Source organism: Mus caroli, unplaced genomic scaffold (assembly GCF_978045245.1).
Source record: "Mus caroli unplaced genomic scaffold, Mus_caroli_1 scaffold_17, whole genome shotgun sequence".
NCBI lineage: Eukaryota > Metazoa > Chordata > Mammalia > Rodentia > Muridae > Mus > Mus caroli.
The window spans coordinates 31,032,472-31,059,120 of NW_028227272.1; the positions used below are offsets into that span (position 1 = coordinate 31,032,472).

The following is a 26,649-nucleotide window of genomic DNA, read 5'->3' on the forward strand; positions in this document are numbered from 1 at the left end:
TTGCTAGAGCAGGCTTTGAACTAGTGCTTCTCCTGCCTCAGCCTTCTGAAGACTTGGGGTTCCAGGCATCATGTGTCATTATGTCTAGCTGGCATTTCACACACACACACACACACACACACACACACACACACACACACACACTATATTCATTCCTTGAGAATTGTATACATATATACAGTGTATTTTGATCATATCACCCCACTCCCTCTCTAGTTCCTTCCAGAACTCCCTGCCATATTGTCTCCCAGCTTCTGTCCTCTCTTCTCCTAGTGGAGAGTCCAGTCAGTACTGTCTGTGTGTGTGTGGTGCTGTGCAGGGCCATCTGCTGGAGCACAGGCAGCCTGCCAAGGGTCACTTTCCTGAGGACACTGACCTTTCTATTCTAGGAGACTTCAGTTGACAGAGCTGCTCAGCTAGGGCTGGGCTCTGAGTCGCTCTCCTATCTTGTCTGGCTTGGTCCTGTGCAGGGAACTCCTGCTGCAGAGAAGCCACATGAGCGATGGCTCTATACCCAGGACACACTTTTTCATGGTTGTCCTCCTTAACCTTTGGCCCTTATAACCTTGCTGTTCCTCTTCTGCGGTGCTCCCTCTGGGGGAGGGGCTGTGATATAGACTTCTCATTTAGGGTTGAACGTTCCACAGTCCAATTCATTCATGCTCAGGACTCTAACCAGTTATGGGTCTGTATATTAATTAATTGTCCACGACAAAAGAAGCTATACTGATCTGTTGGGAGTTAGGCAGGACAGTCTGTTTTAAAAAAAAAAAAAAAAAAAAAAAATGGCTCCACTAAGGAGAATTCCCAGGCAGCCTGGTTGAAGGACCTCTGGTAGCTGATTGAGTCTGTTTGAGGAAACTGATATCTTACCTGCTAGCTTCCTGTCCCTGAGGCTTGTGTGGGTGTGTGATACATGGAAGGATAACGTAAGTAAAGGATATGAAACTTTAGGGTGTTGAGGGTGATCAATTAACCACTGCAGTAGCACCACGGTACCAGCAGGGGGCGAGCAAAAGAGGTAGTACGCTGATCGGCCTGACTTAGGCAACTTTCTAGGTCAGTTATTCAGCACAGAAAAGAGGCTAAGAATATTTCCAGATATTGATGGTGGTTACTCAGTGCTGGACTTACAGGAGGCTTTCCTTCCCACTCAAGAATCACTGGCTGGTGTGTAAAATGGCATATAATATTTTCCTTCTCTGCTTCTTCCTCCTCCCCCCTCCTTTTTGTTTTTTGGGTTTTGTTTTGTTTTCTCTGAGGCAGGGTTTCCTTGTGTAGCCCTGGCTGTCCAGGAACTTGCTCCACAGATCAGGCTGGCCTTGAACTTACAGAGACCCGCCTGTCCTCTGTCTCCTGAGGGCTGGATTAAAGACATGCGTCAGGTTCCAGCTCACCTTTTCCATCTTACACGAACTTTCCAAATTTTCTGCAGTCAATCCATTTCACTGTCCAAGTATTTTGTAAAGAAAAGGGGCAGTCAGACCAATTAGACCCAGAGATCTCCAGGGTGGGAGCTGCTGTGATTCACCCCTGTACCCAGGATCTCCACACAATGGCCATTTGATACATGTTTCACCTCATTCCATGTCTCCCAGGAAGGTTCGGTTCATAAACAGGATCTCAAAACAGGATCACAAGATGTATAAAATAATTAGTCCTGGGTAAATGTCTAATGTCTGACTAGAGCCTGTTTGCAAACATCTGGAACACAAACTTTGGAAAATGATTCTAAAACAACACTGTGCACAGCCTCTGAGAGTGGAGGCTCTTAGCAGAGTGGGGTGAAGTGTGTGAACGCTGGGAGAGGGCAGGAATGAGGAGGCCCTGGGACGCTTTGCACTTGGCTACAATCCTTGGCTACAACGTAGGACTCCACTTCATCTAAGGAGTGTAACGCCAACCTGGTTTTGTGAGCACAGACCTCTGTAATCTGGGGATTGTAATGCCAACATGGAAGGGTTATTTGATGTTGGTAAAGATTTATTGAACAGCCCCCGGTTAGGTTGGTGTACCAAGAGGGAACAAGGGAGGCAGGTGCATTGCTGTCCACAGGCTGCAGCACAGTGGGAAGATGGGATGACATTTGTGTTATAAGTTTGCCATGGCGGTGGTGGCACACACCTTTAATCCCAGCACTCAGGAGGCAGAGGCAGGCGGATTTCTGAGTTCAAGGCCAGCCTGGTCTACAAAGTGAGTTCCAGGACAGCCAGGGCTACACAGAGAAACCCTGTCTCAAAAAAAAAAAAAAAAAACCAAAACAAAACAAAATTTGCCATGATATGGACCACTCCTCAACAGACAGCAGAACGTTAGCCTCTGCAACATCCCATTTCCCTACCCCATCGGGACTCTAGTGGAGAAAGAACCTGAGGATACCAAACTGTTCGGTGGCCTCTATGTCCCACTACGCTGGAGATTCCCCAGAGAGAAGGATATGGAGCCCCCACCAGGAGTCTCACAGGGAAGACAAGGGAGTGAGTGGCAAGTTAACATATTTCATATACACTTGAGGTGCCAGGCACTGAACCCAGGACGTGTCCGTGCTGGGTAAGCACCCCAGCACTGAGTTACATCCTCAGGTCTTAGTAGGAAGAATTGAAGTGAGGCTTCAAAAGCCTGGGAGAACACATCCCAGATGGCTGCAGAGAGAACCTTTCCTATGCCTCTTCCTCATCACAGAACCCTAGCTGGATAGTGTATGCTATTGAACACACACTGCTTAAGAAATGAACGTTCCTACTGAGGGTGTAGGTTTAGTGGAGATGCCGAGGAGAGGCTCAACTGTAGGTTCTTCACCTGGAAAGACCCGGGGAAACCAGCCATCTTCATTTCTTTGCCATTTGGCTGATCCAGCAAGGAGAGCAGGTGTTGCTGACCGTGATACCAGCATGGATCTGGGCAGCATTATCTGATTGGTATACACTACTCACAAACACCTTCCTTAGATCCTCCGAAGCCCCAGAGAAACATGGAGGCAGGATTGCCGATCCCCATCTCCTGAATAAGATGGGGAAGTGAAGTGTAAGATCCCACAGTGACAGCGGGCTGGCTGGCTATGGGAGTCTCTGATTTGGCTCAGGACTCTGTCCATCACAGTGTGGAGTGCACTGGGAGATGCTGGGCGAAAGCACTTCACTTCACTTTGTCATTGATGCCAAAGGCCCACCTGCCCTGCTGGGCTGCCTCTGACGGATCTCTTTCTGGCAGGAACTTAGACCCCGAGTGAGGTTCCATACCAATGCTTTTGCTAGCTGGGCCTGTGGCTCACATCTACAGAAGATAATTTTCCTCTATTTGAAGCAAATCTAAGTATGGGGGCAGGAGACGGCCGCCACACTGCTCTCCTACTGTGCTCTCCTCAGGAATGTTTTTGTCTATGGATCTGTATGGGTCCCAGGCCCACAAGGGCAAGGGTTAAGTTGTCTTCTTATTGCCTCCAAATTTAGTACCAAATTTGGCATGTGGTGTTCTGTATCTGTCAAATCACTGACAGCTTTTAGTGGTGGGATTCTAGTCGGAGGAGGTTAAGATAATACATCCCCCCCGTGTAACTGGAGTGCTTTTCATTTTCTATAAACTGGACATATGACTTCCTTAGGAATCCCACTGGTCAGTCCAAGCCTGAGTTTCAGCCTATGGTGATCTTCTTCCTCTATGCTCATTCAGAGGCTGGCACCTTGGGGGCCTCTGGTCACGAGCTGCCATGCGTAACACTTTATCCGCATCGCATTTGCTCACTAGTCTTGTGCACTGTCAGCAGGTGGCAACCCTTCTGGGTTTTACGTACCATCAGAGTCATCAATCATGGTGTCGAACACAGTATCTGTTGTAGGACAGGCCAAAAGTGGTTGGATCAGATTAACTCAGGTCACTCTATTACTGGTCTAGAATTTGGGTCTCCTGGCTGTCTTGTCTGGTGACCACTGCGGTTACCTCCAGTACAGGGACTGGAGATACTAATCCCAAGTCTCTGATATTTCTGAGTGTCCCCCAAACAGGTGGGCAGTGAGCATGGTGTCAGATGTGAAGCCACTGAGAACTAGGATGTCAGAGAGATGTGGTCGTGGAGGAAATGTGGGGTTAGTCACACAGAATGCACGTAGTCTGACTCTGAGAGATGCAGGGATGGAGGGAGGAATGGAGGAAGGAGAAGAGGGAGAGGGAGAGATAGATTATGCTGGGGTGGGGTGGGGGAGTAGGGGAGAGGCAAGGATGGACAACTGGGAAGCCTGGTTTTATTTGAACAGCAGAGGGCAGCAGGTAGCAAGGTTTCCTGAAGCCACAAGACAAGAATCGCCACTGCACCTTAGTTCCTGCCTTCTGGATTTTTCTTCAAAATGGGACAACAGTGAGTTCAGGGGAAATGTTACTGGTAAAATCCACCAGTGTTGAATAACAAACTGAGTTTGAAGAGAGCCTGAGTATCCCCCTCAGTTAATGCCTAAGAGTCTGACTTAGAGAAAGAAGGTGAAATTCTGTCTGGAAAACAGTTGTCAGCTGGAGATGACCTGACCTTGTTTTTTTCTGAGTCCATTATCATCCAATCACAAAACCCAGTTCCACACGGCACACAAAGGATGCTAATGGTGTAAAGATGGCAGAAACAAGCTCAAACCGAACGCCCTGAGCTGTCTCAGAGCTACAAATCTGAGTGCAGGGAAGAAAAGGGATGCTAGATAACATTTAGTTCGAAAATGAGCAGAGAGTAAAAAGAGATTTTCTAGGTTGAGGATCTAGCACAGTGGTAGAACACTTGCCTGCCTGGCATGTGTGGTTCAATCCCCAGCATAAAATAAAACTCCCTAAACACTCCTTCTGCATGTGGTCCTGGGGCTAGGTGTGTTTTCTTATTTGAAGGTTTAGCTATTCATTATTTCAATCTGACTAGATCAGTTTTCCATTTATTTATTTATTTATTTATTTAGAGATAGGGTTTCTCTGTATAGCCCTGGCCATCCCAGAACTCATGCTTGTAGACCAGACTGTCCTCAAACTCACAGAGATCTACCTGCTTCTGCCTCCTGAGTGCTGGGATTAAGGGCATTCACCTTGGCCTAGCTTCAAATAATTAAAAAATAAATTTTAAGTGTGTGCATGTGTGTGTATGATATACATGTGAATGCATGTGCCCAAGAAGGCCAGGGGCATTAGATCCCCTGGAGCTGGAAGCTGTGAGCTGCCTAACATGGCCTCAAACTTCAGTACCCAACTCTCCAGCTCCCACCAAACCTTTCCTTTCTTTTTTTAAACTATCTTTGTGGTTGGAGAACCTGGTCTGTCTATGTGCTGCTGCTTCCTTGGTTTTCCTGAGATTTGCTTTGTGAATCACTGAGGAATGTACACTGAACTTTGTAGGTAAACTCTGCTAGTATTTGGATGTTTGTATATACAGGGAAGTGGGAATGGTGGCTTTGTCTCTTCTAGTGCTGCACTCTTAGGGAAACTCCCAGGTCAATGGAACTTGCAAACTTGTAAGTGTGCAATATAAGGAAATGGGCCAGACCTTCCGACTAGGGTGAGGCGCCTCAGGACACACATGACTAAGAGCTCAACATGGATGCGAGCCCAGGAAACCAATCGAGACTTTTCCAACTCGTGTCAAATAGACTTACTCTCGTGGCTGCAACGGCTGAGCTCCTGAGTCACTGGGACAGGGTGTGCCTAAAGACCTGCGATTACCCCAGCAGTCAGGGGATTATAAAAGCTGTTGAAGAAGAAATTCTCCTCTTACAAGCAGATGTGCAACAAGGAAGGGCCTGAGCCTCTGCATTCAGACTTCCTGCAGGACACAGGTCGAGCTGAGGATATCAGTCAATAGCAAGACCTGCTTTTTCATTGGCTGTGTGACCTTGACCTCTCTGCCTTTGCTTTTTCTAGGAAGTTGATTTTTTTTTAATTTGTTTTTTGTTTTGTTTTTATTTTTATTTTTGTTTTTGAGACAGGGGTTTCTCCATGTAACAGCCCTGGCTGTCCTGAAACTCCATTTAGACCAGGCTGGCCTCAAACTTACAGAGACCCACCTGCCTCTGCCTCCCAAGTGCTGGGACTAAAGGTGTGTGCCACCACTGCCTGGCTGAGAGGTGTTAAAATGTTTATGGTCAACTTGGATTGAGACATGCCTAGGAGATTTGTAAAGCACGGCTCTAGCTGTGTCTATAAGGGCATTTCCGGAGATGATCAATTAGGATGGGGGAACAAAGGGCTCTGAAATGTGGCTGACACCATCCCATAACCTGAGTGAAGGCAACAGCCCTGTAGTGTGAACACTCCATTTCTCTGTTTCCTGGCCATCATGAGGGATCAGCCTCCTCTCCCACACACTCCTGCCACCACAAGCTTCAGCCTTCTCTTCGTTCCAGAGCATCAGGGATGAAGGAACAACTACAGAAACCCAGAGGCCGTGAGGCAAAGCAACTTGGGGACTTGGTCAGTGACAAGACTAACACAGGTGAGCAACCGTGTCCTCCCTGATGGCCAGGGCACAGGATGAAGGGCCATCTTGTTTCAGCGAAGGTCCCTTGGGTAGTAGGACATCCATCCGCCCTTATAGGGAATCAGAACAGATCTGGGCAGGAGGAGAGTGTGTGGTTGCCAAACGCATCAGATACGTTACAAAGCAAATGTTTTGTCAAAATGACCGGAATGTGATGCTTTGCTTTTTTGTCCTTTAAAGAGTCCTTTTCATGGATTCTGTTATTAAAATACAAAAACAGGCTTCAGTGCAAACATACTGGCAATGCCAGGAGGTCAGTTGCCCAACTCGGGTATCGAAGTTTCATCTGTGTGGCCAGGTCATTTTGAAGCCCTGTATCTGGGCTGGGGATACCAGAGTATCAAAGGTGGGAATGACAGGCTGGCTCTTCAAGGATGGGATAATCTAGGACCTGAAACTGTGTGTTGGGAAGAAATTAGGTGCCAGCTCAGGACACTCACCGTTCCTAGAACTGAGAGTGGTCATTCCAGTCGCCATCCCTACCCCCCACTCAAGAGCAGAAAGCATCTCTTCCAGTTTCTTCTTTCATGGTCTCAATGCTGACATGGTTCAGAGCCAAGTCCCCTGACATACATTACCTCTTAGATCTACCTGGTATTCAAAGGGCTATGTGTCAGTGTCTAAAGGCCTGCACACTAGAGACTGTGTAAGCTGCCTGCAGAGAAACCCAGAGCTCAAGAAAGTTAACTGGCCCAAGGTCACACAGCTTCCTTGATCCGGAGTCCAGGTTTCCTGACTCCGGGTCAGTCCCACTGGCTTGCTTTGTGTGGCTTCAGTTTGCATCATATTTCAGCCTTGAGAAGGCAAGACTGGTGCAAAGGAGAGTCCCATGGGTTGAGCTGGACAGAACAGTACATCCATACAGGGCGACGGGCAGAGGAAGGTCGGCCTTCTCAATTCCCAGAAACTGTGTTTTAGATTAAAACCAAACCTAGAAAGGCTGTGATCTAAGTTGCCACAAGATGGTGTGAGGGGGGGTGGGGTGGGGAATGGCCAGGGGAGCTGAGCAACTGATCCCCTGGAACTGGGGTTATGAATGGCTGTGAGCCACTCTGTAGGTGTTGGGAACCAAGCCCAGGTCTGGATGAGCAACAAGTTGTTCTTAACCACTGAGCCTTCTCTCCAGCCCTGAGTTACAATTTTTTTGTACTTCAACTCCCTGTCTGAAAAGGTAAAAGAGCCAGGGAGATGGGAGGAGAGAACACACAGAAATGAAGGTGCTGATGCCTGTCAACTCCGGGAAGTCTTTCCTGTTGCTGAACTCTGTTCTTCCAACAGGAAGGATGCTTATTTAGGTAATGTCCACTGTAAAATGGCATGAGAAATCCATAAAAGCAGCTGTTAAAAATGCTACTTCTACCCTGATTAGTAAAATCTCCCCAAGAGCCTCTTCTTCTCAAGGGTCTAGCCTTGCCACCTTCCAGAGCCCTTCTCCACGATGCAGTCCTCATTAGCTCCCTAAGCCACATCACTGGCATCTGAAAGAGGGCAAAGCCTGCAGGGGTTGGGAAGTCTTTCTCACTCCGATGGATTGGCCACTGCCAAGAGGGCTACGGAGCTTTATTAAAGACGTTAAAATGCATGTAGTTAATTAGGTCCGATTTAAGAGCTGGGCTGAGAATTCTGATCCTCAGAGATAAAGACCCAAGTCTGGCAACTGGTTCAGAGTTTTCAACCTCAATGAATGATTCTGGCAGGTGGAAATGTGGGGCTCAGTAGCTGTGAAAACCCAGGAATGGCCTCCCGAGCTTCTCAGAGGTGATATGGATGTGGGAACCTCCTGGCAGCAGTTACGAGTCCAAAGGGAAATCTAGCCCAGGCCAGAGAAGATGTCGGCTTCTTAGAGACAGTCCCTGGCTAGAGGTGATGTTGGGCCTGGGTACTTGGGCCCCAGCTCTAGTCTGGAGTGTCACTTCTAGATATGGGCGTGGCCACGGGACTAAAGGAGCTGGCAGGCAGCCATGTGGCTCTAAGCCCAGAAGAGCTGTTCTCAAGAGACCCCAGTGTTTCATTTTTATCCTCATTTGGAATTTTTTTTTGCATGTAAATTTCTTTCACACATAATGTCCCCATTCAGTCCCTCCCCCCAAGGGTGCAAGGAAAAGCTGAGCTACAGGCATTCATTTTTAAAACAGTTCTCCATGTGGTGTGGTGTGGTGTGGTGTGGTGTGGTGTGGTGTGGTGTGGTGACAGATGGAGAGACGGAGAGGGGATGCAGGGACCTGGTGCCTATCTTGCTGTGGCTGGTGGTATGGCCTGCAGAGATGGGAGTGGATGACGTGTGTGAGAATATCCACAAGCATTGCTTGACAGGGGAAGGAGGGGCTGTGCCAACTGCCTCCCTTAATGTAAGTGGCTGGTTAAATCTGAGGATCCAGTGTGCTGTAGTCTCCTCTTTAAACTGCTTTCAAGGACAGCCTATGTCTTCTTAGAGTCCTGTGGAGACTCAAATATATGCCGAGATAGGATACATCTGGTGTAAAGACTCAGCCAACTGCCCCTTGAAGGAATGCGGTCCCCAGTCAAGAGAAGGTAGAGGATGCCTTGGTGATGCCAGTCTCACGGAGGCAGATGAGTTCGTTTACAGTGTACTGCAGGAGACGCATGCTGCAAAGCATGCTGCAATGCATGCAATGGTGGTTGGTTGGCAGGGCTTTCACAGTTGGAGTCCAGGCATGGAGCTAAGGTACATAAAGCCAGGTCTTGGGGTCCCAGGAACAGAGGCTGAGTATAGATCGGACTAGAGGGGGCTGCTCCACTCAATGAGAGCTTAGACTACGCTTCCAGAAGACAAGGGTGACGCTGGGGAGCTTTGGGAATAGGTCCCAAACCATCCTTTAGCATTAAGAGGCCTTTCAGAGGAAGTGCAGCCACCTGGGTTCCAACTGGTCTTCAGCATGTATTACCAGGCATTTTTGTCTACCACCTCTGCTGCAATAAAGTTCCATTTTCATGTCATCCATGTTTAACAACTCAATGTTCATTGTCCCATGTGCTTTTTGTCTATGAAGTCACTAAGCCAACATTGGAGATGATGGCTATTATCAGGATAGTGACAGGTTCAGAGGAGCTCATGGACCCTTGGGAGGATCAGCATGGAATGATTGCCAGTGGGGGTCGGGGCAATGGCGCTGGACACCCTGGAGCAATGGGCGGATCCACGCATCTCCCCTCGAGCGGTTAGGTTAACTGAACTTTCTGCCTACAGGAAGCTTTGAGTCTCAGTTATCATATGCAAAAACTTTCTGTTCATGTAGCAACACACATGGGGGCTCTCTTCTGCCATCAAGAACCCCCTGATGTCTTTGCTTGGGGAGCCAGTAGCACCTCTGGGAGACTCATCTCCCTCAGTTCACAAAGAGGCTACCCTGCTTTGAATATTAAGAACGTTAAAAAATGGTTCCCAAGGGTCCATGAGCTCCTCTGAACCTTGAAAGCAGGACTAAGGTAGGCATGTGTGTGTGTGGTGTATGTGTACATGTGTGTGGTGTGTGTATGTGTACATGTGTGCTCTTCTTATCTAACTAATCTAAGTATAAACATCTGACCAATGAATTTTCTCAGTGGATGACAACTGGCACATTCCTGTGTATTAACCTCTACTCTGCCAGTGTGGGAATCAGAGCTAGACAAAGTCCCAAGGTGCTTGAGACACAGATACCTGGCTCCTACACCTCTCTGTCTGGTTTTCCTCTACTTGCAGCTGACTTCTTCAGTACATGCCAGCGACATCTATGCACGGTGATAAGGCACCTTGGGTGTCTACAACAGACGTAGGACAGATGTGGGACCTGTGCACGCTCGTGCCTGTCCTATGAAATGCAAGGAGAGCAGAGTCAGGAATCCCCGTCTTCCCCATCTCTAACATGCTCTTAGGCTGTGAATGTCCCCACCTCTTCCTTCCACAACAGAGTGCTCTACTGACCCACACCATGGCTCTGTGGCAGAACCCACACCCACAGGGGACTGCTTTATTTGGCTTTATTTGGCAGAGCTCCTGTTTTCAACCTCCAACCTCCTGGCTCAGCTCAATTCAGGTGGCTTCTTCAATAGCTGGCTTTCCTCTTCTGAGGCCACATGGTCTCTCAGAGGTTTTTAAGTTGCTTTTGTAATATGGTGGTGGACTTCTTAGAGACTATGCCAAATAAATAATAATAATAACAATAGCAATAATAATAATGCTACCTCCCTAGGTGAAAACTTTAGGGCTACACATAAGAAAGGGTTTAGGGGAAACCTACTACTGTTATGCTAAATGGACATGGTGTCAAACTGTCTTCTACATATTTAAGTTTGTAGCCATAGATCAGTGCTTTTCTTTCTTTCTTTCTTTCTTTCTTTCTTTCTTTCTTTCTTTCTTTCTTTCCTCCCTTCCTTCCTTCCTTCCTTCCTTCCTTCCTTCCTTCCTTCCTTCCTTCCTTCCTTCCTTCCTTTCTTCTTTCTTTCCTTTGAGATAATCTCTCTCTCTCTCCTCTCTCCTCTCTCTCTCTCTCTCTCTCTCTCTCTCTCTCTCTCTCTCTCTCTCTCTCTCTCTCTCTCTCTCTGTTTGTGTGTATGTATATGTGTGCTCTGGATGTCCTGGAACTAGTTCTGTAGACCAGGCTGGCCTTGAACTCTCAGATCCACCTGCCCATGTCTCCCAAGTGCTGGGATTAATGATATGCACCACCAGTGCCTGACGGAGACGCTCCCTTCTGCATAGGGTAGTAAGTGGTTAATGTATAGATTCACAAATGGTCAAAGTGCTAAAGATGAGTGACTTCTGAGTGCTCAGCCACATGTGAGATATGCACATTACACATATTGCCCCCTCCCCAACCCCAGACACTGGGAACACCCTAGAAGAGGGGACAGAGAGAATGCAAGATCTGGAGGATGCAGAGGACTGTTACATCATGAACTCAGAGCTGTAGTTATCCCCACAAGATTGGGCCTGACAAGATTATACTTGGAAGAGGCGAGGCACACATAAGGCCCCATCCCTAGCTGTGGAGCTACTGTCATTGCTGGAGTGGGGGAGGGTTTTCCTCCTTTCTTCAGTGTCGTAGTCACTGATAGGTTATCTGTGCTCCAGTGAGAAATCCTGATTAAACTCAGTGTTCAAGAATAAACCAAACACTATGGAAGGAGGAAGGTGACTTGTTGGGAAGAATGGGGTTCGGAGGGAGTAGGGGAGGTAAGAGCAATGGGGGGTGTAGATGTGATAAAAGTATATTCTATACATGTATGGAATAGTCAAGAATACATTTAAAACTAAAGAAATTATTTTGCATTAGAGGAAATCTATAATTTTTAATAAGCTAGTAGGGATGGGACACAGAATTGGAGAAAGACATTTCAGTCTACCTTGAAAGTCTAAATAGCAAGGCGAGCTAGGTCACACTTGCTCTGCCTCTCCAGGGTTTGTGGGTTTGTGTGGTTATAGACTTGGTAACGGATGTTCAAGATGGCAGGGCACTACTCTAACTCCTGTACTCACAGAAACCTGCAGTATGGAAAAGGTCTACCACGTGTTCCTCCCTCACTGTCTCTAGACCAAGGTTCCAGGAAAGAGGCTGCTAGGTGGGCCTTTTCATATGGTAGCCATAGTCACTGGCCTTGCCTGGGCCCTGAAAGTGGTCAAGAGAATGCCTGAATTAATCCTTTCTTGCTTTGTTCTTAACCAGCTACCATTAACACAGTAACTAGGAGCCAGGTCATCAGAAAAAACACAGAGCATCAAAGGACTGGGAGCCCAGAAGATTGAGAGGAAGAGAAAGGGGCACAGGGGAAGAGGAAAGAGTAGAGAAAACTATAAAGAGAAAAACAAAACAAAACAAAACCCAATGGCTCTTATCCTTCCGATGTGAGCCAACTACCAATTATAGCTGTTTTCTATGAAAAAAAAAATAACGTATTCTATGTTACAAATAAGTTGGATATTTTCTACATAAAGCCAAACCTTCCAAGGAAGAAAACACTAAGAAAGCATTCAAGAGAAAAGCACAAGGTTTTGTTTTTAAAACGATACTACAGTAGAGTTTCCGAGCCAAATAGAGGTGAATTTTAGGTTTTGTTTTGTTTTGCTTTAGTCTAGATGGGACACCCTGAGATGACCTGACATTACAGAAGCACGAGCCACCCTGGATTCTAGCGAGGTCACTGTTAGAGAACAGACTGGGAAAAAGCAATCAGTGTAGGAAATAGGACAACATAGCTGCTTCTACCTCCATACTAGTATTAGGGTCAAGATCATCACACTCTGATTCCTCGGAACTGTTCGTCTCCTTGGTTGGCAGCATGAAGAAGGGGGGAGAAAAAGAACATAGTTAGAACACAGTAGTCTGGCTAGCGGGGCATATCAGAGAAGCATGGACATGGGAAACCAGGCAGAGAAACGACCAGGAACTTTTCAGGTGGGGCGTGGGGCGTCATGGCAGCAGCATGCTCTCTCAAGGGACCGTGGACACCTGTTTATCACACCGGGAAGAGCAATGGAAGTGACTGGATGAAGCGTGAGTGCTGGAATTAAACTGTCCACTCCGGCAAGGCTGGGCTTCCCAATTTCTTTTCCCCAAAAGGATCTTGAATAGGTTTTGGTTGCTCTTTGCTTGGGAAGGCAAAGTGCCCAAGAGATAATCAATGCATGATTTTCTTTCTTTCTTTTTTTTTTTTTTTAGATTAAGGCCTGCAGCCAGAAGAGGGCACCAGATCTCATTATAGATGGTTGTGAGCCACCATAAGGTTGCTGGGAATTGAACTCAGGACCTCTGGAAGAGCAGACAGTGCTCTTAACCTCTGAGCCATCTCTCCAGCTCCAATGAGTGATTTTCATTGTCCCAAGGCAAAGCATTTCAGAAGGCAGATCACGATCTCATTGTTTCTGGATGGGAAAAATGGAATGTCTGCTGAGCTCACAGTCGATAGTTCAAAATAACGGATAATTTAAAAACCAACGCAGGCTTTGCCAATGTGTCTCCCTATTTTTCCCATGCACAGCCGGAACATAAGGAAATTGCTTACAGGTGATGTCTGGGGAAAAGAAATGAAACTTCACTGAGGGCAAGATGGACTTGAAGTGCCAAACCTCTGCCATCATGAGATCAGGGGTTTGGGGGTGTACCCCTTTAACCTGAATGTGTCCCCAAACCTAGGCTACTGAGTGGGTGTCTTTGAGAAGTTTAATATGGACCAAGCATCTTGCATTTCTAAGAAGGCTGCAGATAGTTTTGCTGCAAAATATCTGCTTCACCATAAAAAGAAAGGGAAACGAGAGGTACTTACTTGAATTGAAGGTGCCAGGAGAAATAAAAAATAAAAAACAGATTGATCTTGCATGCAGAATCTTGCTAAACTACTCCCCTTTGGTCCCCACACTGGGCAGTGATTAAATAGCCAATCCCCACCCACCCAAGCTGCCTGTGAGAACAGATGACAGGGACCCAGTTCCGAACACCTTACTCACTTTAACAGAGACTTTGTTGCCCAGAATATCCTTGGGTTTACGAGGCCCTGTGGCTTCATTTTTACCCGAGTTCTCCACGTCTGCCCGCTTTCTCATGCGTAGAGTGTGCCAAGAGCATGACTTCCTGTTGTACCAAAAAATGCACCAATCAAAATGGCAGGATGGAGCATAGTGAGGTGGTGGGTGGGCTCACCAACTGCTGCGTATCAGAGGAGACGTTCCAGTGAAGCCCCTGCCACCTTCAGGGCCCCAGACCTGTGTACTAGCTCCTGCGGTGGCTGGGGCTGACCTCACCTCTAACGGGGAGTGAGGATGAACTTTGACCCTTCCGGAAAGTATGCTAGGTAAAGTACAGCATTCAGAAGAAATGGGTACCAGGTCACCAGACCCAGGGAGGTTTTCTTTGAGCATCTAATGAAGCCTCCTAGGACTGAAGTAGCATTTTGAGAAGGGCATGGTAGATGGGATGAGTGTAGAATAGGAAAGATAAAGGAAATACACTTGATTCTGTGCAAACAAGCCACTGGCACCTTCTATAATACATCACATATTATCTGGAGTAAGGCACTCTCAAGCACTGGGGGAGTGCAAGGTTTCTTGGAAGTTGCCTTGGTAAGTGGAGGCATATACCTCACACATATCTGGATACTTCACGACAAGGTTTCCGTGTGTGTCCTCCACAGGTATGTTTGTGACGTTAGGGCCCCGGCACTAAAGGGTTCCACCTTCCCCATTGGAATAAGGCCCAGTGTGTGCTCCCAGGGAAGTGACAGTGGTGATCTTTCACAATTTGTCCCACTTGGGGGGCTGGGTTCCACTTCACAGCTATAGGCTCAGCCCTTGAGTTCCACATCTGTCAGTGTCAAGGGCAGCAAAGGCCATGACCTAGGCAGCATCAGGGACCTGAGCAGCAGCAGTGTTTCATGGCTATAGGATTTGCATGAGTTAGTTCTTGTCTGGAGTGAGGCCTGCACTTCCTTCTTTCTTGGTTAAATATGGGGCTCCACAGATAGGGCTGCATGAAGAGAACCTTCATGAAGGGAGGGGCAGGTGAGACTCAGGAGGAAAATACTTCAAATGCCTCTTCTCCACAGCACTCCAGAGCCACCAGGAGTCAAAGGAACCCAAAGTTCTAGGAACACTCATTACCTAGCATGCAGCCTCAACAACTAACCGGAAGAGGAAAAGCCAACCGCAATAGTGTTCTGGCATGTTCTGGGAAGCGGGATCCTTCCAAAGGCCAGAGCTTGTCACAGAGCCCCCGACCGGAAACTCCTCAGGCCACTCCTCAGGAGCACCTGACTCCACCTTCTCTACCCCAGTGAGAACCAGACATGAAAGACACCCCAAGATCATGACACTGCTGACGACAGACTTTTGTCTTTTGTCGTTTATTCCCAAATCCATGTCCCTGGCTCCTCTGGGAATATTCTGAGTCAGGGAGGTCCCTGCTGAAAAGAATCCCAAGGCAGAAGGTGTATCTGTGCACGTGTGGGGTGTACGCCTGTTTACTGCTGTCACCCTCTGGGCTCCCCAGTGTGCTTGGTGAGAACTGTTAAAAATAGCGCAGGAGGAAGATCGGAGGAGCACAGAGGCGGGAGAGGTTCGATTTCAAATTCTTCTTCCCAGAAGAACACGCCATGGTTTGGGGAGCGTCCGTCTCTTGGCCACAAGCCCAGCGACTGAGGTGGACACAGGTTCAGTGACATTTTATCCTGTAGGTATCCTTGTGGTCACAGTAGGCCCAGGGAAGGGGACGTGAGTGGCCTTTGCTAATTAACACTAGTACTGCATTTAGTCAGTGGCTCACCTCCAGGGCCACCAACCCTTATGAAGCTGTGGCTTGCAAGGACCCCAAGAAGCTAATGGGTACATCTATCTGGTCTCTTCGCCCCTCTCCCCTGAGACCAAGACACCAAAGGTGGGAAGGTGGGCTCAGTGTCTGGGTGACCAGGGCACTACCCATTAAGAACTACCTCTGTAAGGCTTGGTTACATGGGGCTCTGTGGCCTTTCTATACGAGGTTTCTGGAATAAACATCTCTAGACTAGGACAGGCAGGGCCTATTTCACTGTGAGGCCGCTTCTGCCTTCTGTGGTCACCAGGAGAGGTCAGTGATATCAGGACCTCCTACTCCCTGAGAGAAAAGGACCAAAGCAGAGCACTGCTGCTGCTATTGCTGCTCTGTCACCTCAGGATAGTGCCTGGGACCCTCCCACGGGTGACCGTGATGCAAGGCAGCTGTGAAGCTGTGAGAAAAGCAGGCTGACACTGGCCTATGCTGGCTACCCATAGATGTCAGCACTTGAAGGACAACTGGGTGCTGGGGACACTCTGGAGAGCACCGACTCTCTGTCCTTCCCGTTTGCTAAAGTCAGAGAAAATCCAGAGGGGATGTTTAGAGGAAAGGGTCAGGTTCAGGGTTGAGCAACAAAGGCACCTTTTATATAGGAAGAAAACAAAAAAACAAACAATGCAGCCAACCAACCCATAAACTATAGAAAAGAAAGGAAAAAAAATCATTTTCACACTCAAAGTCTGAGAATAATGAGATGGGGGAGGGAAGGGTCAACTAACCTTTGACCTCATTAAAACATGCTCATGGTGAAAATTTATTTTACATATTTAAAATAGTACATTTAAAATTATTAGTTACATTACAGGTACAATGCTAAACATTGCGGCTCCCCATATTGCACAACCTGACTTCATCCACAAGGGTTTCTTTAAATAGTGCAAAATGCTTTATACAGGAATGTGTTCAGAAGAGTTTTTGCAATCAAAATAAGGAAAAGGAATATCTTACAAATTACCATGAACATATATTAAAGTGACAGGGGAGGAGAGAAATAAAAATAAAAAGTTACAATCTGTACAGTGGAATTGCCGTGGACAGCCAAAAAAAAAAAAAAAAAAAAAAAAAATCCCCTCTCTTTTGGGAGAAGCAGCAGGCTCTGACCTGTCCAGGCCTGGCATTTGTGCTAAGGTCATTTCTAGGTGCCAATCAAAAAATATATATATATCAGTAACTTCATACAATATAAATAGAAGTCCAGTCCAGTGAGTCCCGTGGTGGGCCAAATGTAGCAACGGAAGGCATGCCTTTTCTCCCCTAGGGTTTCAGTAGGGTTCTTTTCTTAACGAGTTGGGGGAAAAAGAAGGGGAAAGATGAACAGAAAATTATAAACGAAAGGGAAATAAAATCCACCATCACCACCACCACCACCACCACGACCCCAGAGCAGTCTAGCCTAGACACCCCGAGCTGCAGGCGGGCGGCTCCACACCCCCATCCCCCTGGTGTAATGAACAAGCAGCAGCCATTCCCTACAGGGCTTGCATTTTGTGGGTTTTTTTGGTTTTGACTTTTTTTTCTTTTACCCGCATACTCCTCTCCGGGAAGCCATGGAAGCACTTACTTGATGCTCCCGTCACTACTTTCGGCCGCTGCTGTGGCTTTGGCGAGGGGCGCCAGGATGCTGCCTGGGACCCAGCCCTCTGCTGCTGGGGAATGGTCGCTGGCAGGCTGGTACACCAGACACATGTTCTGCTGGTTGACGGCGAGGACCTGTACCACCTCACCTTGGCTCACGCAGATTTCGTTCTCCTTCAGTGCATAGTAATCTTTGATTACAGTCATGGTTGAGGTCCCATTGCAGCCTCCCAGGTCGTTCTGCTAAGGAGACAGGGGCGGAAGGCACACAGACAGACACAAGGAGGATGGTTTGCATAGGCTTGCTCTGCATTCTGTTGCACGGCCAAAGGCCAGGCGGCTCACTGGCAGGATGAAGGGCAAGCGGAAGAGCAGAACACTCCTGAGGGAGAACTTTTTGGTACCCATGCTCTGAAAGCACATTTGATAGCAGTACAGTATTATAACCAAAATGTATAACCAAGTATTATAATGGCTTCAGATGGTGTCCGGAGAAAGCTACGGACGGACACAACTTCAACTGGAAGCTCCCTTCTAGCATGCAGCCTTCCTGATGGCATCCTCTTGCTGATGGCAGGAAGAACCTGCTATCAGCACCAGGGCATGGAAGCACTTGGGCAGAGTGAGGTCAGGGTGAATGTCAGGTCAGGGGTCACAATCCTCCTCTATGGGTAGAACATAGACCCTTTGATGCTACGTCCCTCCCCCCTTCTTTAGACTTCATTTGACATGTCAGCCAGGACCTTGGAATCGTGATCCTTGAGCCTCAGCCTCCCCAAGTGCTGGAATTCACAGGCATGCACCACCATGCCCAGCTCGTTCCTTTATCCTTTAGAAGCATCACTTGCCTGTGCTCCTCATCCTGACCCTCTCTGACACAGGAGTAAGAATGGCACTGTGTCTGATGCACAGGTAAAGCCCTGGGCTACCCTGTGAAACAGACATCCTGAGGTCTCCCCACCACTGCACTTAATACAGGAGGTGCTGCCCATGTGACCTCTTCATGCGAGTCATACCGGGGCAGCTGCGTCTACACAGACCTGTAACTCCCCGGGAGGCCAGGCTGCCCCCTAGGGCATGGTGAGAGCCAGAAAATCTTCCATATGGCTGACAAAATGCCAAAGTGACTTCAACTGATTCACACGGGCAGGGTTTTTCTAGGGTAGAAAATTATTTCAGGTGGTACGGTGAGAAAGGCGGGTGGGACAGTTACTGGAGTACAGGGCTGAACTTAAACGTCAACCATTCATTTGAACAAAATCAGCATCAACTAACAATTCAGGGGGGGCGGGAAGAATTACATCTGTAACACTGGACCACGTGTGTAAGAAATGCAGGTGTCCCAATTCCCAGACCTAATGAGTTCTGGAGACTACTTAGGTCTGCTGGGCAAAACTGCTAGGTTTTAAAAGCAAGTGGAGAGCAAATCGCCTCGCTCCTAACCTACCTAGCACTTTCCCGGTTTTCTCCTGTTCCTACTGAGGTTTAGGATGAAGCCAGCTGTGCAGACTAAACCTGCAGTACACTGTATCCCTGCGGCACACTGTATCCCTGTGGTCTTTGAAGTGTGGACTATGGAGTCTAGCTTCCACATGTGCTCAGCTTCCTCTTACCACATCAGCCAATGGAGGGTGAGCTTCCTTTTGTAGGTCTTGGTGCATATCACTGTTGGATGGGGCTCTCTCTCTCTCTCTCTCTTTGTTTCTAAGATATATATAAGTACACTGTAGCTGTCTTCAGAAGAGGGCATCAGATCTCATTACAAATGGTTGTGAGCCAATATGTGGTTGCTGGGATTTGAACTCAGGATTCATGGAAGAGCAGTCAGTGTTCTTAACCGCTATGCCATCTCTCCAGCCCCTGACTCTTTCTAATATGGCAATCAGGAGCTATGGTTTAAAGCACCAATTTTCCCTATGGCCACAGGGATTCCCTCACATTTAGATGCTAACAGCTCTTGGGCACACAGTGCCCCAGTCAGAAGAAACTGGTTTCAGTTAATGACAAGGGAAGAAAGAAAAATAATTAAAAAAAAATAATTAAGACTCTTTAATCTTTAATGGATTGTTCCTGCTGAGATAATCGACAGGAGATGGGGCTGTTTCCTAAGGATGACTTCAGGTGTCGGAGGTGAAAAGGGCATGAGCAAGCTGCCACTTACCTTGCTAGCGTCAAACTTGTCCCCAGGCTGATGGTAGTCGAACCCTGGACTGCCATTAGAGGTAGATATCTTCAGGGGTGGCAGAGGCGGGTTATAGCTGGAGCCCTTGGGGGGCTTCTCTGAGCCCACCGGGCCAGAAGAGTAGGGCCTGGGGCTGGCTTGTGGAACCCTCGGGGGCTGGGACCGGATCACAGCTGTACTTCTCTCCTTCCGCTGATACTCAATGGGTGACTGTAGTGCTGCAGGTGAGAAGAGTGAGTTACTCTACCTTCAGGGATCCCGCGAGGATGCAGAGGCCGGCTAGGTACCAAAGTTTATGCTAGGTGTGTGCACGTGCGTGTGTGCGTGCTTGTGCGTGTGTGTTTAAAGAACTTCAGAAGGGGACTGGCTGCCACTCTGACATTTAAAAGGGCAGAAGTATATGTGAAGTATTGGGAATAGGTAGCACTCAGAAGACCTGTGTTAGGGTCACAGGTCTCCATGGAAGGGGAGGGGACGAAACAGGTAAGGGAGATAGGGTGCCGGGGTCTTAGGAGGCTCAGCGCAGCTGGCCGTCAGCCTGAAGACTAGAAGCGGTTGTATTAAGTATTAACCTTAAAAGGTTTAGATTCAGACTCCTATCATCACTGGGGTGCGTTTGAGGAAGGCAAACCTTGTAGCAGGTAGACAGCAGATTTGAAAGGAGCAGGCGGAAGCCTTCCCATCTGATTCAAAAGCCACTTTGAGGCCAATATAAAATGGGAGCTCAGGGGGCGTGGGGGGAGGGAAGAGGCCAGCTGGGAAATCCATGGAAAAAGGAGGGGGGAGAGGAGGCAAATGGCAGGGCGGGCAACTCAGAGGATGAAGAATGCTGGCTTGGAGGGAAAGATATGTGAGCTCTGTTCTACTTTCCTGAGTTTGAGCACTGAAGAGGTACAGCAGGAAAAGCCACCTCGGTAGACTGCTGTATAAAGGACTTTCACAGCAAGCACAATTAGGCTTTTACCGGTGTTTGCCATAAAAGCAATTTAAGTAGATTAATTGCTGCAGTCCAGCACACAGTGATGGGAGCTGCATGCATTTCAGCAGATTCAATGGGGGACGGTTGGGGGGTGGTGGTGTGTTTAACCGGTCTCAAGAGGGAAGACTTACGGAGGTGCCCACACATGTGTCTGTAAGAAGCCTGGCCCTGTTCTATTACCGCATCATTTCTCCCGTGTGTATCAAAATGTATAGCAGGCCTGCCTGAGCGCAGCCCCTGCGGCTCCTGGGGAGAATTCTGTGGGCATTAAATATTTAGGTAATGATCATCCAGTTTAGTGATAGCTCCATCATTCACTATAATTGGGAGGAAGGTCTTTCGGGACCATGTAAAATCTGATCCATTGAGTGTACTGAAAGCAGTGTGGTTCCAAGTTTAAGCACATCATAGAATACTTTAGTACTTTCTCGCTCAGTAAGCCCTTTAAACTGAGTTGCAAACTCTACCCATGATGTAGAATTGGGGTGCTATATGGTTATGAGCACTGACTACCCAAAAGTGCTGGAAAATACTGTTTTCCTCTGTGAGCTACAAAGAAGGCTAGGCCTGTACTCTCTCACTAGCCTTCATGGGAATACCTCAGCCGTGGGATCAGGAAGCCTGTTTCTCTTACTTAGTCCTTACTGCTGCAACCACAGACATGTACTGTTCAAACCTCGGCATTTCTAACAGTGAGGTCTTGCCTTTTGGGTTCATTTTCTTACATCTGCTCTGCTGCTGGCGACCATATGGAAGAACCAGTGAACCAACTCTCAAGTCACAGCTTTGCGTTCAGAACCTCCCCACCCCCAACCCTCCTATTTCTGAGACAGGGTTTCTCTGTATGGCCCTGGCTGTCCTGTAGACCAGGCTGGCCTAGAACCTGGAGATCTGCCTGCCTCTGCCTCCCAAGCACTTCCCATCTCAGACCCTTTCCTAACATCTACTGCTTTTGCTTGAGATGAGTTTCTTAATGCCTTCAAGTCTGTTTTTCCTCACATGAAAAGAAAAAGCAGGCTGCAGCCACATCATGTTCTTTGGGGATTAAGTGTGAATAAACAGAAGAAATGCTTAGTTTAACTCCTGATGGGAGGAGGGGTGAATACACGGGAGTCACTATTGTTAATTTATTTCTGGTTTCAACAGACTATTTTTTATTTTATTTTAATTCTGAAGTGATGAGGTTTTTTTAAAAAAAAAAAAAACCCTCATTTCCACCTTAGTTCACTGGAAATCTTTCCTAGAATGTAACTTAAATGAATCTATTTCACACATACACATATATTTTTGCATCGCACCAGCCACAAGCTGTGTTTATTCAAAGCTGCATATTGAGAGCTTTCAGCTCTAACCTTTGTAGTTTAATTGTCAATGTTTTAAAAGAAAAGGGAACCTTGGGAGCTCTTAGTGTCTCCTGGCAACCTTTTCCAGTTGGGAACATGACCCCTAAATACTCCCTGGAAGTTTGAAACGGCACTGAACTTCTATGTTCTATCTTTAAAACTCATGGAATCTTGAGCCAGGCTGTGGTGGACAGCCAGGTCTATACAGAGAAACCCTGTCTTGAAAAACAAAAGACCCCCTCCCCCAAATAAAATAACAACAACAACAACAACAACAAAGCTATGGGATCCTGTTTATAGTAGCTTTCCTGTTTAATACCCAGAAACCTTTTTTTTTTTTTCCTTTTTAAATAAGGTATAGGACTTGAACTCAAGACCCCATGAGTACAGGCTAAGCAAGGACTCAACCACTGAGCAATGTCCCTAGTCCTAACCTTTTGTTTTAGGATGAAAACATGGTGTTCCATTCCTTACCTCAGAGAGAAGTGTCAGGGCAGGTAGATAGGCTGTGCTGCCCTGTGGGAGCACTATGTGCCCTCCTGTGTACTCCAACATGGGCAGACAGATCTAGTTCTAGTTTCCTTTCTGAGCGAGGCACAGAGAATCATCCTGTCCTACCCAAGGTCCTCAGCTAGGATGGTACCTCTTACCTCCCCCCAGAGCACTCAGTGCCACACTAGACACCTGGTGAATGGTATATTCACCCCATCGAAAGAGTCTAGAGACTGCACCCACAAGGGTGGGCCCAATGAGAGGATGCATGTATGTGCAAGTACACCTGGCCATTCGGTAAGAATCTCAGAGAGGCAAGAAGTGCACACCAAGGTAGTCCGGTGTTATGGGCATGCACATATTGAATGTATGTGGAAACCAATCCTTGCCACTATACTGATGAGAAGAGAGGGGGCACCTGGGGTTTGTAGGCACACATAAGTTAGTATGTATGTATGGGGACAAGTGGTCATGTGTACAGTGCAGATCTTATCTCACAGATAAGAAGAGGTGATACGCCTGAAAGTGCTGTCCTGTGTGTCTGTGTGTCTGTGTGTCTGTGTGTGTGTTCTTGGGAGGCTACTCATTCACTGCATGGCTGCTTCCATTTGACCTTCCAGCTGTCTACCTCTACCCCTCGTGCTCAGCTAAAGGTGAACAGAAACTAGCAGGCACAAAAGGGAAACCCAAACAAGACAGCAACCCAACTTCTCCTCTTACGGAGGATGCTTGTGGGGTCCACGTTGTCTGAGTGACCACCAGTTTGTTGTGGAAAGTTTGGATACTACTGAGTTTGGGCTTAGCGATTGTTTCTCATCTGAAAGGGGGTAAGGTAGGCTAGATGGGTAGCTTAGACAGGCTCTCACCTGCTGGGAAAAGAGGAAGGATTTGAACTGCTTTACCAAACTCCTATTTATTTCTATCTAATCCTAGAGCATTCCAGTCATCAGCTACAAGCTGAGAAAACAAGAATCATGGAACTCAGGCCCCTCTAATACAAGATGTGCCTGTCTTATACTTTTCCCCAAATTATTACAAGTTGGTCATGGGATCACAAAGAAATGCATACACAATAGCCTACGAACTATGAGGTTAGAGACCGGACAGAATGTGATGAGGCCTTGTAAGTCTGCACGAACTTAGACCCAAGGATGCCCAGGGGCAGGGTCCCCTGAAACGGCCCTGCTAGAAGCAGGCCTATCACATACCATTTAAGAAGTCCCTCTGTGTTTCTAGGACTTGGTTGATGTCCTGCACCCAGGCCTGCTGGATGTCTGAGTTGGCAGCCTGTAGAATGACCCTTTCTGAAGTCTCCCTGTTCATGAGTGCAAATTTGCAGGGGTCATCATCCACATTGTCTTCCAGGACCAAGTAATTCATCTGAAATAAAACACGTTTATCCTTTTTATACTCACAGAGTTAAAATAAACCGGCATGCCTACAACCACCCTTCAAAGGTATTTTTTTTTATATTAAACTTCATGTTTTTTCACTTTTATTTTTTTATTTTTATTTATTTATTTAAAGATTTCTTTATTTATTATATGTAAGTACACTGTAGCTGTCTTCAGACACTCCAGAAGAGGGCATCAGATTTCATTATGGATGGTTGTGAGCCACCATGTGGTTGCTGGGATTTTGAACTCACGACCTTCGGAAGAACAGTCGGGTGCTCTTACCTGCTGAGCCATCTCACCAGCCCCTCACTTTTATTTTTATGTAGAAGTGTTTTATCTGTACACCATGTTCACGCTTGGTGCCCATGGAGATCAGTAGAGGGCATCAGATGCCCTGGATTTGGAGTTACAGGTGGTTGTGAGCCACTACGTAGGTGCCAGGAATAGAACCCAGACCCTCTGGAAAAGCAGCCATTGCTCTAAAGTGCTAAGAAATTTCTCCAGCTTCTCTTTCAAAATTTCTAATCTCAGGAAAGGTTTCCAAATTTACTCCGGATTTAAGAGTAAAGTCTCAAGCTCTGTCTTTGGGTGAATGACATGGATGGGTGGTTATGCTGGAGACTGGCCCTGGTCCGTCACTGCTTCTTATCATGATCAGCAGTTAGCTTCACCCCCTGCCCCACTGCGATGTCCCTCCTTGCCCCTCTGCACCCCCACTACCCCTTGTCACCTTGATGCTTCTTTTGAACATGTAGCCTGGGGTGAGGGACCCCTTTCGGAGCAGTTCACTGAAGATGACAATCTGCTCAAAGAGAAACACACGCCTCTCCTTGGTCCGGGACTGCATGCCAGCATCCAGCTCGATCACATAGAACGTGTCCTGCTGCAGTAGCTTGCCCTGGGCGGTCAGGGTGCCCTGGTGGAGACAAGGGTCAAGCGAGGGGCATGAAAAGATAGATTCAGCCCTCATGGGCTACATGTTTCCTACCTGTGGGGGAATGTAGACAATAGACCTGATAATCACTGAATTAGGACCCAATACTCATCCAGGGATAGACCATGGACATTTCCCCATATAGGGTGGCTAAAAGGAAAGGGCTTACGTCATGGAATCAACAACAAACAATGTCCAAAAATGCCAGAGGAAATCAGCTAAAACAGAATGACAGAACACATATATACTTCCACATATAGCTTTGGCTGGCATGAAACTTGCTAGATAGATTAGGCTGGCCTTGAACTCTCAGAGATTCATCTGCCTCTGTCTCCTGAGGGATGGGATTAAAGGTGTGTGCCACTTTGCTGTGTGCTCTCTCCTGTATGATTTTCGTTGTTGCTGTTGTTGCTTTGTTTTGCTTGTTTTTTTGTTTTGTTTTGTTTTGTTTTGTTCTAATTAAAGAAGACTCATGATGCTCAGAGCTGGAAGTAGTCTATCTTCCCTTGCAGCTCTGAGAATCTTGTATGCCTGGCTTCTTTGTGGTATGGGACAACTGCCTGGGGCACTCTCACTGTGGCCAAGGAGAGTGATACAGACAGGATCTCAAATAACCTGAAGAAGTGGGTCCCTCTCACCTCCTTCTGTGAGAAAAAGGCCAGACATATTTCTCTGCATCCCGTGATCCTTCTTAAAATGATGCCAGCTATCAAGCGATATACTACCTAGCTGGGATGGGAAAGCACATCTGGTTTACCAGCTTCTAATCAGCTTCCCAGAGAGATTTTTAAGGGAATGTGCCCATCCAGCAGATCTCCGCAGACCCTATCAGGAAGACTCCTACTTATCATTTATTTATTTATTGAATTGCTTTGCAATGCGAAGACTGGCATCTGGGAGTGAGGTCAGAGGGTCTATGGAGTATGCTCCTTAGGGCAACTTCTGCCCTTTGGTGCAAATGTCAGTCATGCCCTGCACGTGATACCACATGCCCAAGCCTCCCCTGGCACAGGGCTCATTTTCCTTCACGTTACTGAGAAACACCCACCCTTTGCTTGGACCATGGCTCCCGATTGCCAAGGTCAGCAGGAGAACAGGCTTATCTCTACCCTGGTCCAAAGTTAATATTAAGCCAGTGACCAGCTAGCCAGAAACGCTCTACACACTCTGCTAACATTACACAAGAACTCAGGGGCCTGGGCAGCCAGGACTAAAGGAAAAAAAAAAAAAAACCTACAAGATCTGAGAGGGAGACAACGGGAATGAAGGGCCCAGAGAGGGAGGAGGCAGATGCTCAATGTCTTTCCCAATCAGCTGAGGAAATGCAGAACGGATTCTCTGTGGCTAAATGATGAAAACACAGATGATGGTGCGTGCTTTACAAGAAGAAACTTCACACACACACACACACACACAGAGTCAGTCTCAGGTGGGTCAGACAGCATAAATGGGGGTTGGGGGGAGGTTCCCTTCCCTCAGCAGGCACTATCTGAAGGGACTCAGAGAAAGCTAGCTGGACTCCTATTCAGAAAACACCAGGAAGTCAAGGTTGAAGAGCAAGAGGCATTTGGAGGGTACCTGACTTGCTTACAATAGCCTTAGGCTTGGTATAAAGCCAGGAGTAAAAGCATACAATCCCTCCAGGAAGACTAACAAGAAACTACCCATGAATACTCAACTTATGCTAATATCTGACAGGTCTACCCAGAGAGCCGGGAACCCATGAAAACCCGCCACCTGGTTCCTATCATGGAAAAGCATGGGACCCAGGCAGGGGCAGGCAGGATGGACTAGAAGGGAGAAGACAACCCAAGCTGGGCTGTAGCATCTCCCATCCTCTGTGATACTTCAGCCAGCCTTCCTTCTGCGCTTTGACTTGACAGAGCTGGGCTAGGCTAGCACCTCTTCCCTAACGATCTCAACTTCCAGGAACCCCCTTTCTCCAAAGA

The 26,649-nt window shown here is 47.4% G+C and overlaps 1 protein-coding gene across 25 annotated transcripts in view; it reads right to left on the reverse strand.

Annotated features, from left to right (window-relative positions):
* Kalrn (kalirin RhoGEF kinase) overlaps positions 1-26,649 on the reverse strand; it is a 603,829-nt gene that overhangs the window by 27,661 nt on the left and 549,519 nt on the right. For 11 of the 25 annotated variants that reach the window (XM_029470420.2, XM_029470426.2, XM_021185396.3 and 8 more), the window contains 6 exons: positions 24,497-24,682; positions 23,578-23,749; positions 19,535-19,773; positions 17,360-17,616; positions 13,941-14,064; positions 12,703-12,762 (listed from right to left, as the gene is read on the reverse strand). In XM_029470420.2, the coding sequence (XP_029326280.1) occupies positions 12,703-12,762; positions 13,941-14,064; positions 17,360-17,616; positions 19,535-19,773; positions 23,578-23,749; positions 24,497-24,682 (1,038 nt within the window). Of the gene's footprint in view, positions 1-12,702; positions 12,763-13,940; positions 14,065-16,539; positions 17,077-17,355; positions 17,617-19,534; positions 19,774-23,577; positions 23,750-24,496; positions 24,683-26,649 lie in introns of those variants that run through there. The other 14 variants (XM_085832158.1, XM_029470434.2, XM_021185408.3 and 11 more) reach the window with 5 other exon arrangements.